The sequence below is a fragment of the Hipposideros armiger genome, unplaced genomic scaffold (genome assembly GCF_001890085.2).
Source record: "Hipposideros armiger isolate ML-2016 unplaced genomic scaffold, ASM189008v1 scaffold_5, whole genome shotgun sequence".
In the NCBI taxonomy this organism is placed as follows: Eukaryota; Metazoa; Chordata; class Mammalia; order Chiroptera; family Hipposideridae; genus Hipposideros; species Hipposideros armiger.
Window position 1 is genome coordinate 9,035,611 of NW_017731355.1, and position 14,521 is coordinate 9,050,131.

Genomic DNA, 14,521 nt, shown 5'->3' on the forward strand with positions numbered 1-14,521 from the left:
CTACTCTATAACTGTAATTTTGCTACTGTTATGAATCGTCATGTAAATATCTTTTTGTTTTCCGATGGTCTTAGGCGACCCCTGTGAAAGGGTTGTTCGACCCCCAAAGGGGTCGCGACCCACAGGTTGAGAACCGCTGCCTTAGACCTATAAGGGAGGTTTATTAATTCTTTTAGGCTCTGAAGAGCTTCCATTAGGGTCACCTAAACAAGAATTTACTGAAATGCTGCTAGCAGGGAGTGGATGGAATGAATGAACTTCTCAAGGCACCAATCAGGAATGAGGCTGACTTGGCAGATGATGACCTCTGCACTTAAGTAAGTCACCTACGCTCACACGTTTCCTTGGCACTCCGTCTGAATTCCTCTGAATATTCATGTCAGCATGGGAAAGACGCATTTGTTATATCAATGACTCATGTGGGGAAGAGCTGGCAGTCTGGTAGTGAAAGAAGCCAATACGCCTGACAGTTTCATCAATTCTCTCAGAAGACAGATGCAGTTTGGTGGCAGACAGTGGGAGATGATTCATGTTCTAATCATTTCTTAAATTACTGTGACATCTCCAAACTGGGTCTCACTTAGATAGAGACAGCTTTTGGGAGAAATCAATCAGCTGCGCAAACCTCTATAAGGTTTTTTGCTTGTAATGAGAGGACAGGCATTTGTCTCGTTTCTGTAGGAAAGGTGGGGTCTGGGAGGCCAAAATGTGTTTCAAACATGGACCTAAGATACGAATCTACATCCTAATGATCATGCAAACACCTCAAATCTACTAATCTAATCAAATTACTAAGAATTAGCATATGAATTTGCAAAACAAATTGAAGACATTAGAAAATAAACAAACATGCAAAATAGCATTTTGGGGGATTAGAAGTTGGAGTGTGTTAAAAGGAGTAACCCCAGGGCACCACAAACTCAAGATAAAGGGCTAACCATGAGGTTAATGTGTGAAGTTGAAACCTGCTGTTAGAAGTCCCATCCCTGCCTTCCTCTTCCTCACCATAAGGTGTCCCCCTTTTCAGGGCCAGGACTCTGGGGCCCCAAACAGACTGTTCTATTCTGTGTCTCAGGAAAAGACCCCACAGGACTGGGTGATAAAATCCTCAAATAAAAACTTTTTTCTCCTTTGTTTGTCACTCTTGCTGAGCCAGACTTGGGGGCCTCCAGCAGTCATTAAGAGAGACTGGAGGCATTTCTGTGACCTGCCTGTGCTGGACAGAGTTTCACACTGCCCATGAAAACAGAGCCAAGGTGAGTCAGTGTATATACAGAGCTCTGAGATGCAGATAAACCTCGGCCTGCATCTTCACGTGGTGGCTTTTTGTGAGGATTTTTGAGCGAAGGGTGGGGAAACTTTACAGAGACTGCTCGAGGGGCAGGTGAATGACAGGGATAATCTCAGATGTTTCAGCAGGTGCCGTGGCTGCTGGGCTCAAGGCTCTCCCTTTCTTCTAGAATGGTGCTGAGACGTAAACAGGGATGCTACTCTGAATCTGGACAGGCGCGGTCCCCAAGACTCACTCTTCAGGACCCTAAGACCCCAGCTCATGGCAGTTATAGAGTAAGGAGCCACAGGTGGCAAAGTCACCATCTTGTCCCCATCCAAGACCCTGCGTACCTTCATTTTCCTCCAGCTTCCGGATGTGGCGCAGGACAGGCTGCAGATTCATGTACAGGCGGTGGCTGTTGCTCAGCAGCTGCAGGAGGTGCCTGGAGCGCATGGGGCACCCCGTGTAGTAGATGAGCTTCCTGGCCGAGGGCAATCCATCTGGCAAAATCTCAAATTTCTTACCCTTTGGAGGGAAAGCATAAATCAGGTTTGGGAAGAAAAGTCTCTGATTTGCCAAGGTCCCCTTCGTTTTCTGTTTAGTAGGGAAAACTACAGATTTAGAAACAGATGTGCAGCAGGTCCTCAAATAACGGCGTTTTGTTTTACCACTGAGGAGATGCTATAGGAACTTAACTCTCGTTTATACCTATTAGTCTTTCGCAAAACTGTTTTCACTATATGTCATTCTGCTTAAAGTTGATGGACCTATTCTGATGATAAGCGAGGACTTACTATATAAAGTGCCAAAGTTTGCTGGGAGATAAATTGCTGTTTTCCCTTTTAAAAATGACAGGGCAGAGGATTCCCCCAAATTCAGGGAAGAGTCTAGCCAGGGTCATCTGGGAAACACTGACTGGGTATGACAGCTGAAGAATATCTTTGGTGTCTCTGGCTGATCCAGGCCATTTATATAATGGAGAAGAGAAGGGCTCATCATGAAAGCATCCTCAAATGCAATATCAGCACCCCAACTCGGCAAACAAATTCTAGAAACGTAATGCATGCAAATATTAGCTAACAGCTGCTGTGTACCGAACACTGTGCTAGGCACCGAGAAAGATAACAGTGACTAGGACCGACAAGGTCCCTACCCTCATGGAGGTACAGTCTGGTGGGAGAGATGGCCAATAAACACATCAAATAATTACAGTTTATGATAAATTGTAGGAAGAAAATAGAATTATGAATGTGAATACAGGATACCTATTTAGGGTTTAGAAAAAAATATAAAACTCCTCTAGCTGGATAAAAAAGGGAGCTGGAAGCTACAGGAACAGTTGGAGGGATGAGACAGGAAAGAGGAAGAAGAGATAAGTAGTATAAGTATCTATCAGTAAAGATATAAGGAATCTCATTCTTTAAGTCTGGGATCATTAACAGAAAGTTCAAAGTTGAGGGTGAGAGGTTGGCAAAGTTCCTGATTGGTATGGAATATTATGAATTCCTTTAACTTTGCTAATAATGAAGAGGGCAGCAGGGCCACAAAAAGGAATATGCCAGACACAATGATTCTCAGCCAGAGGGGAGAGGTAAAGCAAAGATAGAGGCATATTCTAACTGGACACTTAAAGTCGGTACTAAGCAATATGGGTTTGTGTAACTCAAACAGGGATGGAATTTTTCACCTCCAGGCTTTTGATTTTAAAGAAACCATCAGTGGATTCCAAAGCTACAACAGAACAGTAATCGCTGATACTTAATAAGCACTAAGCAGGTATTAACTCATTAATCCTCACAATAAGTCTATGGGGGACAGCCAATTATCCCCAATTTGAAATGAAGAAACCAAGGCACAGAGAGGTTAAGTAACTTGCTCAAGGTCACACAGCTAGGCAGGGCTGCTTGGGCTGGCTAGAAGAATCATCTGGTTTGTCAAAGTTGACGATTAGTCTCCCACCCACATCTGCTGAATCAAAAATCTCTAGGAGAGGACAAGCCCCCCAAATCTGTATCTTAAACGAGCTCCTCAGATGAGTCTGATGCACAACTACACTCAGAAACCACTGAGTCCAAGACCCTCAAAACACTCAATTTCATAAATGCATTTTATTACTACTTAATTTGGGACATGAAAGGGGCAAGTGGGGTATTAATTTGCTCACTTTCAAACAGCTCAGAGCCTTTCACAAAGAGCTGGAATGAAAGCGAGCCAGTGAGGAGGAGGCAGGTCAGGCCCCACTTAATGTATGAGTAAGGTGAAATCAGATTGAATTGTGCCCAAGTAATTAAAGTAATGTAAAGTCAGGAACAGGTCTTTTGACTCACAGGGGAGTGTGGAATCAGTGCCCAAATGCTATTTGGCAATTATAATAGCTCTTTATTTATATAGGCCATCTTCCTTATGGGAGAGAAGCCCATGTGTATCTTCCTCCTTTCTCAGTGTATTTTTTTCAGTAATTTCTGAACCAAGAAAAATTGTGGATTTTAATGACCACTAGATATACACATTATTAACTGTAATTTTTTGAACCCTACCAAAAAATGGATATAACAGGCAAAGTAGAAAAACAGCTAGAAAAATCATAAATATGCTCTAACAAAAAAGAAGTATCATTCTTAATATTCTAAAAAGAAAAGTATTTTTCCTGTGAAGAATTGTAGACTTTTCTTTATAATGATGAGTTTCAAAGAGTCAGATATTAATAGAAACATCTTTTTATATCACTCTTTATTCTTTGTTCAAAAGAAGTAACTTCTAAAAGAACTGGCCAACCCCCATACTAAGAATAATTTACCCTGTGATTACGGCTTTCTGTTTTGTAATCCCTCTGCTGCAGGCTTTACAAAATAATTCTATGTGATGAACTTATCTTGTACTTTTCTCACATTTCTTCTGCAACTAGAATAACTTAGGTTAGGTAGTATGGTGGGGACCAGACACACAAATTAAAATTTATTTATTTATTTTGCTATAAAATTCTTTAATTTTAGGTCCACTACTGATGAGTGACAAGGATTATAGTACATGCATATGAATATTAGAAAGCTAGTTATCTTCATAGTCAACTTTTAAAAATATCAACTTTTATGCAAGGGAGGATATTGTTTTAAAAAACCAAGAAACAACAAAAATCCAAAAGAAAAAACCAACTGAGTAATTTACTTTAGTCAGTTATTTTAAACTTACCACAAACACCAACTTTCCAACATTTGTCCAGGGGAAATCATAAAGTAATTGTTTCTCTTCATCTAAATTCTGTGGAAAGAGTTATAATGCATATAGAGTTACTGATGAAACTGACAGACATTCCAAAATGGCTCTAATTTCTCTCCCAGAAAACTAAAATACATTAATTAAAATTGGAAGGAGGTCCTCAACTCTTTTTGGAGATGTGCAGACAGTAATTAGGATTAATGATACATTTCTGTAGCTTTTGGTTCTTGAGAGGCTGCATTAACTGGCCCTTTTAGACAATCTTTCCTCTTTTGGACTATCCTTAAATTTAAATAAAATGCCCAAAAGACTCAGGCATTCAAGAGATAAGGCACTCAGACTTTCATAATTGCATCTTTTACCTACATCAAAGATCAGACATCCTTCTGTTTTCCTAGGTCTCACACAAAGAAGCATTTTCTCTCCCCTGTTGATGACTGTAGGATAACACCGTCCCACCTACTTATTCAAGGGGCAAACTTTACCACAAAAGTGTAACGGAAATCAAAATGTCTGGCCAGGCATTGTATTAATACGTCATTTTTCTTTACACAATTATAAATGTTCCAGAGGATAAAAGAAGATATTTAAAATCAATGACACACAAAGAAAAATGTTTGGACATTAACAATCTGTTAGTGATGAATGAGGTCCACTCTTTGGCTTGTTGTTTTCTCTGTTAGAGCACTTATTACTGTCAAGGTTTAGACGGCATCACTTCGCCTATCTCACACCATCCACACCTGTGCTAGACAAATAGGAAGTAATGACCAATCCATGGCCAGAAACAGACCAGTGGACCTATCACAGGACCACACAGGCATATTGTGAATGTTAGACATAGTGGATACTATTTGACACTGATTTCTCATTTACTAACCTGAAAAATCTGTATTCCCCGCATGGTCAATCCAAGAGTCAGAGAAGCTTCAATTTCCCTTTTATCCTGCAGGAATAAAAATTGTATGAAAAAGTCTATTTTCCTTCTACAATGGACAATTCAGCGCTCAAGAAAAGAAAAAGGAAGATAAATGTCAGGACTGGAAAAATGTTCACTTCAGATAACTTTGCTCATCTTTTGCATCCCTAGTTTTCTACAAGCTTTAAGAAAATCATAAGCACACAGTAAATCAATACTGGTATATTATACTTTTTAAATCCCTGAGATTTCAGGGCATTCGTGTTTTTACTATACTCAATACACTTTCATATCTGACAATATTCTAAATATTTACATTCTTGAGTGCTCCAATAAACAAGACTATTTTTGCTGCTTTTGTCTCTTTTTTTCTTATCGTCCATCAATGCTTAACTTTTTCTCAGGTGTTTGAATCTTGAATCTAATGTCACAGTTATATTCTCAGATGCACTAGACTTTATCTGTTTCAAATTGGATAAATATCTTAGCCCTGAAGCTAAAATTAGAGGCAAGCCTATATATTTCTCTCATGATAGTTAATAAAGCTGTAAAGTCTTTATATTCAGTTAGTTTGGAAAAAAAGTACTTATTTTTAAGAAGTTCAGTGATTATTTGCCAATATGATATATTCTAACAGCTAAACTATAAACTGTAAAAAATAAGGAAACTACATAAGGAAAAAAAAATTGTACAATTAAGAATGTACTCAGAAATTTGGCACATCCTTTAAGTGCTAATCTGTAATAAGTGAATATAAAATATGAAGCTTTTAAAATAAAAGATAAATAAAATTACTAAGTGACTATTTTCATTATGAGATTTCTCAATAGAAACAATAAATGAATATGTACATGTTTTTATGATGTTTAGTACCAATTTTCCCATGAACATGGCCAAGAAATATTTTTTGAAAATGCAACCTCACCTGGCATAGAAAAGAGGAGACACAGCCTATTTTCACTATTTGGGCTGGATTTTTTTCCAGCTGTATATTTTTACAAAAGGAAAAGCACATATAGTACAGGTTTAACAGGTGAAACCAATCCATCACTATGCGTTTAGGCCAATTTCCCTTTCAAGGCCATTCTGATTGCTTCCTGAAATAAGGCTGTGCTCATAAAAATGTTGGTCGTGCATGTATGAGGTGTGTAGTGCTGGAAAAGGGGTACAGAATTTTTTTTCCCCAGAATGTTTCCTGTCCTCTGTCTACCTTACTTCCATTTTATAAGCAGGCATGAAATGAAGCAGTTTTTTTTTTAATTTTTATTTTTTTAAATTTTACTGGGGAACAGTCATGGTCATTGGTTACACATTGCTTTCATGCTACAAAGACATAGTTAACTCTTTTAGGGAGGGCGCAGCTCACAGTGGCCCGTGCTGGAATCAAACCAGCAACCTTCGTGTTCATTATCAGCACCACGCTCTAACCAACTGAGCTAACCGGTCACCCCCGAAATGAAGCAGTCTTAATGGCTGTCACTTGAGTTCTCCAAAAAATGAAAACTCTGCCCATGAGATAACAACATCTATTTCCCCACTTTGTTTAGTTACATCATCATTATTAATTATCTTATTTTAAGAAGAGTAATTTTCTATGCCATGTAGAAGTACCACACTTGAAGTAAATTCGAAAGATTAATTTTCACACAAAAGATAAATTGGGGATACCTACTTCATTAAAGGATTCTATAAAATACTAAGCTTCCCTATCAAATAAGAAGTAATTCATATCTATTGAATATTCACTAATGTGCCAGGTACTCCGCCTGGTTATTTCAGATTCATTATCTCACAGAATCTGCCCAACCGTGTGAAATGTATAGAATTATTCCACTTAATAGATGGCCCAGGATTATAGTTATATTTGCCTAGAATCCCAGTATTAATGGTTAGTGATGCAGGGTTTCTAACTGATATCTGATTCCAAAGCCACACTCTTTTCAATACATCATTAACACCTCCAATACATTTTAAACGTATAAACCGACTGTCAAAATTGTAATTTATTTGCATTTTCTCATATAAATTGAAGTGTTACAAATAAAATCTCTTAAGGAAAAAAAATAACAACTCAGTCCTTTAAGAATTTAGCTAAAGGGATCTTATAGAACTCAATTATGACTTTCAAAGATGACAGGACATTAACAATGGATCTCTTGGGCATGGAAGAGAGAAAAAATACCACTCTTTGGTGCCTACGTTTTCTGAATCAGCCAGGAAGATCACCCATCAATATATCCAAACTACAGTTCAATTTCCAATGGTCTAGTAATGCTAATCTTACCACGAAGGGTATGGTAATGATAACAAGCATAATAGCAACGATAATGATAACAGCATAATGATAATGGTAACAGCTTAACATGATGCTTAATATGTGCTGGGCACTGTTTGAAGCACTTTTCACCTACTACCCTTCAATTCTTCAGTAAAGCTCGGAGATATGTATATTACCATCCCCATTTAACTATGGGGAAACCAAAGCACAGATAGATTAAGTAACTTGCCTAAGGTCACTTAGTAAGAGGTGAAGCTAGGATTCAATCCCAGAAGTTAGGCTCAATAGACCACACTGTGAACCACTTCATCCTATTTCGTTTGAGAATATACCTCCGAATATACGTAGGTGGGAACTCAGGGGTTCTCGCCAAGGAAGTGACACTTGTGAAATAGAGAGAGGAGTGGGCATGTAGGGGGAAGAGAAGACAGAGAGGATACACAGTACTGTGTGATTCCCTGCAGAGCCTGGTCCCAGTGCTTAGTTGGGTGTGTGACCTCTGACCTCTGGAAAAAACCGAGGCTAGCACTACACAGGGCACAAAAGAGAGGAAGTGAAGGAAGTGGTGAAAGCACACAGGCTCTGTCTTCAAGTAGACCTGGGTTGAATCCTAGCTCTGCCACTTACTAGTTTTGTGGTCTGTAGTTTGTTCCCAAGTCTGTAAAATGAAGATTACAGTTCCTACTTTACTGTTGTGAGGGTTTTGAAAAAAGGATCAAGAGTGCCCCATAAACACAGTACTTAATAAACGCTAGCTGTTGTGGTGATGTCCTTGTTATTAATTGATACAATGCAGGTATGACTTCACTTTGAGGAATATTAAAATTACTGATCAAACACGCTGCCGATGTTACTCCCCTAGGCAGAAATGCAGATTTGGGAAGGAGAAAACTAACTATTTCTTATCACTGAAAAACCAGGTTCACAATTTGCAGGCGCTTGTTATCGCAATATTAGAACTATTAAAAAAGATGCCATCCTGCTCCCAGGCCCAAGAAAAAGCATCACTGACTCCAAGACTGACCTATGATGACAGCAGGTTACATGAAACACCTTTAAAAACCCATTGAAAAGTGAAATGAGAACTTTCAATAAAAGCTTCTCGTGATGGAGAAGGTATTTTTTTCTCAAAAGCTGTAGACTCACTGCCGTTTTGTACCTTATACAATCTGTAGTAATGAACAGCGACGTCATCTAGTCGGACGGCCTCTTTGATATATTTAAGATGAGCCTCAGAAGCGGTCAGTGCAAACTGATCTTTGTGCATGTTTGGAATGTGCTTCAGGATGTAGTCCTTCCCTCTCTTGGAAACAACCTGTTGGAATACAATGGGTGTGCAATGCAACATTTGTTGGAGGGATGTAAATACTACCCTCACCCCTAAAATGACGAAAGGACAGGACCTATAGTAGGCCCTGTAAATTGGCTAATTCCTATTAGAAAATTCCCACTTTTACGGCTTTCACCATCGGTTATGCTACTAGGCTGAACCAGCTAATACTAGAAGCAGCAAACTTAATTTAGCTGTAGTACTGCATATCTAAGAAGAAAAGTCACAAGAAATGGGAAAAACATGTTCTCTTGGCTTTAAACTCACCAAGAAAAACAACAAAAAACATGCAAACTTGCAAAATTTTGTCTACACCATTTGGTGACATTTGCAAAATTATTGGTACCGTGAAATACATCCCCTGTCAGCACATCTTCAGGTTCTCAATCCTACTTAAACCTCTTCAAAAATTATAACCACAGAGTGGGAGATTCTACATGTTAATCCAAAGAAGGCAGAGGAGCTGCAAGGAATTCTGTGAAACATGTTTGGTTTTTGCATAAGAGGCTGATATGAACACCCTATTTGAATACTTAAGAGAAAACGATTTCTTTCATATAGTCATTGCAATTCATTGTGGCTTATATTCTCATCAGACAGTAGCCTGAGCTTTTAGATGTCAAAAATATATAGCATATCCAGGAGCTGCAGGCTAAGAGAAAGGTGTTGATTGAAGATTCTAGCTAATTTCATAGGATTATAAAATGTGGAAAGAAAAAGTGAATAAAAAGAATAGTGTTTAAAATCATCAGAACAAAAAACTGAACACTTTTTAGTTTTAAAATGTTTTTATAGACACCGACATTTTGTTTCTTCCTATTGAATAAAACATGATAAATTATTGGCCAATTATCAAGGTTTGCTGAGAACTTCAATTACAGATTTTTCTTTCTAGATGCCTTTTACATGGAGATCATTTAAACCAGTGCTTTAACCTTTCTCAGGTCAAAGAACACACAGGAAATACTTGTAAGGGCAATGACGTAGGGGTTGTGATGATCCCACAGATTGAGGACACTGCTATCTGGCACTTCAGATACCACGGCACACTTATTGGGAATCTCTGATTTAAATGACCGAGGTTCAGTGAGTACCCAGTGGCAACTAGGGAATGTAAACACAGGCTAATTTTCGTTCAACACACATTGACATGTAAAAGCTTGACACCTTTTGTGGTTGCCCTTCAACAACTGAAGCACTGTTAACAAACCTTACACTGAGCATCTCAATGTCAAATGCTGAAGAAACAGGGAAGATTAAATTTATGCCTGTCCTTTAGAACATACTCAGAAACAGTTTACTGGTAGACAAACAGATCATTTGAAAATAAGATGTGAGACACATACATCCTGGGTCTTACTGAGCCCAAAGGAGGGGTTGCCTCCTCTGGACAGCCTGCCCAGAGGGAACCACACCTGAGTTGAGTCTTGGAAGATGAGAAGTTAGCCAGGTCAAACAGGGAGAGGGGCTTCAAAGGTTAAAGGAACCAGAGGAAGAAAAGGCAGCAGCGTGAACCACCCCAGGAGGCGTGGAGACACAGAGCTGCTGGACATGGCTATAGCGTAGAACTCAAGGTACAGGACAATCAGAGAGGAAGCTGGAAAGGCTGGCAGGGACCACATCCTGGAAAGTTCCTCAGTCATGCCCGGGAACCTGGGCAGGTGACAGGGGAGCCCCTGAAGGTTTACATCAGAAGCACAATGAACGCATCTGCAAGCTGTGGGGTCAAGGCTGGAGCAGGGACAAACCTCCACAGTGATGGGGTGCGGTGCTGATGAGAGCTGGAACCGGGAAATAAGAGGAACAGTGATGGGGGGTCACATCACAGACATTTAGGAAGTTCACAATAAAAATACAAGAGAATTTATTTCTTAAGCTGGGTGATGGGTAATCAAGTGTTTATGTTAGAGGATGTTCCCGCTGACTGGATGGGGCAGGGAGAAAGAAGGGTGATAAGGAGAGTTCCACATGACACTCAAGTTTCTGGGTGAGCAGGTGGGTGGCAGGGCCACTAGCTGACACTGGGAACACGGAAGTAGGGGTACACAGAACTGAGATGGGAAGAAGATGAATTTGATTTGGCACATTTTGAGTTTGAGATGCCTATGGGTAAACAGCTATCTCACGGACACGGGAGAGAAACATTTGGAAGTTGCCAGCATATAAGTGGTTATTAAAAACATTCATTTGGATGAGATCGCCCAAGGATGTCAGGGGTTGAGTAAGTGTCAAATGCAGCCGAGAAATTCAGGAAAAGAAGTGAAAGTGTCCACTGGATTTGGCAATGTATAGGACACTGGTGACCTTAGGGACAGCACCTTGAGTGGAGTTGGTGGGGAAAGAAGGCAGATGGAAGTGGCTTGAGTACACGTGGGAAGTAAAGAAGCTGGAAAGTCAAACCTACACTACTGTTTCAAGAAGCTTTACTGAGAAGGGAAGGCGAAAGAGGCAGCTCTTTTCCCTTCCTCCTCTCTTTCCTGAGGATGGGGCGATGCAAACCAAACGTATGTCCTGGTTGAAGAAGAGTTAGTTTCAGCAGAGCCTTGAGATACAGAAGAGAGAGAAGTTATAGTTGAGACCTGGAGGAAGGATGGGAGCAGATATGGACAAGGCGGGGTGGAGAAAGGACAGGTGAGACAGTTCCTGCTGGAATAAGTTTTCTTGCTGAAGTAAGGGGGTGGTTCCCCTCCTGGGAATGAAGGAGATGGCTGTCGGAGCAAGGAATTTACTTATACAGAGGGTCCTCGACTTACAATGATTCAACTTATGATTTTTCAACTTTACGATGGTGCAAAAGCGATGCGCATTTAGTAGAAACCATATTTCAAATTTGGAATTTTCATTTTTTCCCAGGCTAGCGATATATGGGATGATATTCTCTCATGATGCTGGGCAGCGGCAGGGAGCCACAGCTGCCTGTCAGGGATGCGATCACAAGGGTAACGATACTCTGCAGTATACTGTGTTACCAGCGTTTTTTTGTTTTGTTTTGTTTTTTAGTTCAGTGCTTCAAAGATACTCCAGGCTGTGTTCAGGCTTTCAGCTGTGTTCGTTAATACTGGGTACTCATACAACCATTCTTTTTCATTTTCAGGATGGCATTCAATAAATTCCATGAGCTATTTAACACTTCATCATAAAATAGGCTTTGTGTTAGATGATTTTGCCCAACTGTAGGCTAACGTAAGTGTTCTGAGCACATTTATGGAAAGCTAGGCTAAGCTATGATGTTTGATGGGTTAGCTGTATTAAATACATTTCATCTCATGACATTTCAACTTACAATGGGTTTATTAGGAAGTAACCCCATCATAAATTGAGGAGCACCTGTGTTTGTTTTCTCAGGGAAAGTTGTGAATGATCTTACCTTTTAAACAGTAGTGTTTTTCTCCTTTCAAAGGGGGGAAATGCTGCTCAAATTAAGAGTAAGATCAAGGCCATGTAAATGCCAAAAAGAAGGCTGGAAAATTCCAAGTTGCACTATATTTACAGCGGACAGCCGTCTTCTCCTGCATAAACTGTATAAGACCACCATGTACATCAGAGCACACGTGTACCATGCTCTCAAGAGTTAACTTTACATTTGCGCATCATGAAAGGTTTCATTGGCCACAAAACATCTGGGTTCCCATTTCAGGAAGTAACATGAGTAGGAGCACCATGAACCAGAAACGTGCAGAGAAAACACTTTAAGATCCGCAAACAGCGCCTACCCAAGATGGGAAGTAAGCTTCTGGCTCAAAGTATTTTCCGTAGTGCTTGTTCCTTTTGAAGTTCCCAAGATCGGCCTGCAGGGCAAAGGCGGCCAGCAGGAAATAGGCCTCCTCTCGGAGCACACACTGAGAATGGAGAACTTGTTTTCTCAGGTGCCAGTAATAATAGTATCGCGCTGCTCTGTCACTGGGAAAATAAAAGAAAACAGAACTCACATTTTGATGGAACAATCCAATGGCATGTAAACAGAGCCCAAATCCTGCTATCCATCTGGTGACAAGAGCTCTTCTGTTTGCTCTTTCCTCCTCCCCTCCTCCCCACTCATTGCAAAGGGGGAGGTGGTAGCGAGTACCCGACTGCTGCCTCACTGGACTACCCAGGGTGCAAAAACAACGTTTCCTAAGGCCTGTGACACTGGATTCATTCAGAGAATGGGAAAAAGGTCTGAATTGCTCCACTCTAATATGGTAACTATTTCATTGAACAAGGATTACAATAGAAGCCTAGGCATTTGCTGTTTGTATTAAAATATTTTTGTTACACTGTACTGCACGGCAGCACATAAATTAAGGACAAATCTGAGGGGCCAATCTGGGCTTGAACGTTTTGCTATTCTTTTTTGTTTTCTCAGCTGAGCACATTATAAATACTTTAAGGCCCTTTCAAAAATGTTTCTGTTTATATTACCATCTAGAAAAAAATTCAGCTATAAATGGTGGGTTTTTTTTTCCCTCTCTCAGAATGAATGAACTAAAAAAATGCTTTCCTTAAATCTTTTTAAAATTTTTTTATTATTAAGTGGATGTTACTTCATGGGTGTGTTTTTATAAGCACATGTTATGACAATCATGATACGCCTCAAAAATGGAAATGCTAATAGTGCACTCATTACAATCTGTTGAGGTCAGAAATAAATATAGTCCCCATTAAATACGTTGAGTAAGAAGCGCTGACTGAGGAAAAACTATGGTCAAGCTCCAAAGGAAGTCACTGGCAAATAGGACGCCTTTGTGATCAAAGCAAAAATGCAAGAAGCAAAAGTGTGTGTGTGTGTGTGTGTGTGTGTGTGTGTGTGTGTGTGTTTCATGAGCTTATTTGCCTTCCAGTTATCTTAGGTTGAATGTTTACCCTAGATTCATAGCTCATTAGTTGATGATAATAAAAACACAAGGGTTTATTTTAACCAAGATCGTGCTTAAGTATGGAGAGTTTAAAAATAAAGCATTTATGTAATTTTTTCCCCCTTGGGACAAAATACTTTTCAGAGCACTTCTTTTTATACTTCTGACCACACAGTGTTTGCACTAGTTCATCCCTCGGGAACAGGGCAGAGCTATAGGGATAAATTAAACGTTCATTAGCCCCAGGTGGTGAATTAGTGGCTAAATAATGTATTTTCCTTCTTTCTAGTGTATTCCATACTCAGCAGGTAAACTGAGTAAAAATTTTTATATAAACTGGGAATCATTAAAAAGTTTCTCGACCTTTTAAAAAATTCTTTATGGACTAATATTTTTTACTTTTTAAATTTAATGTTGCAATGATGTAACTATTAAGAGCAAATCTCACGTATAACTCATTAGCCAAATTAGCCAAATGTCTCTTAGTGTCTTTTACGTGGGATTTCTCAAATAAATAAGTAAAACACAAAGTTCACATTTCTAGTATTTTCTCTAAGCCAACAAAACCACCTCTGCCATTTCCCAGCACTAAATCCTCCTAAGCAAATGATAAAATGAGCTTTTGAAATAGTGAATTTTGAGTTTCTGTCATGAACATAGACTCGTTCTT

The 14,521-nt window shown here is 39.5% G+C and overlaps 1 protein-coding gene across 2 annotated transcripts in view; it reads right to left on the reverse strand.

The window, feature by feature from the left end:
• Window positions 1-14,521, reverse strand: part of FRMD6 (FERM domain containing 6) — a 38,077-nt gene that overhangs the window by 12,694 nt on the left and 10,862 nt on the right. For both annotated transcript variants that reach the window (XM_019645672.1, XM_019645664.1), the window contains exons 5-9: window positions 12,730-12,916; window positions 8,846-9,001; window positions 5,370-5,435; window positions 4,463-4,531; window positions 1,624-1,798 (exon numbers count right to left, since the gene is read on the reverse strand). In XM_019645672.1, the coding sequence (XP_019501217.1) occupies window positions 1,624-1,798; window positions 4,463-4,531; window positions 5,370-5,435; window positions 8,846-9,001; window positions 12,730-12,916 (653 nt within the window). The remainder of the gene's footprint in view (window positions 1-1,623; window positions 1,799-4,462; window positions 4,532-5,369; window positions 5,436-8,845; window positions 9,002-12,729; window positions 12,917-14,521) is intronic.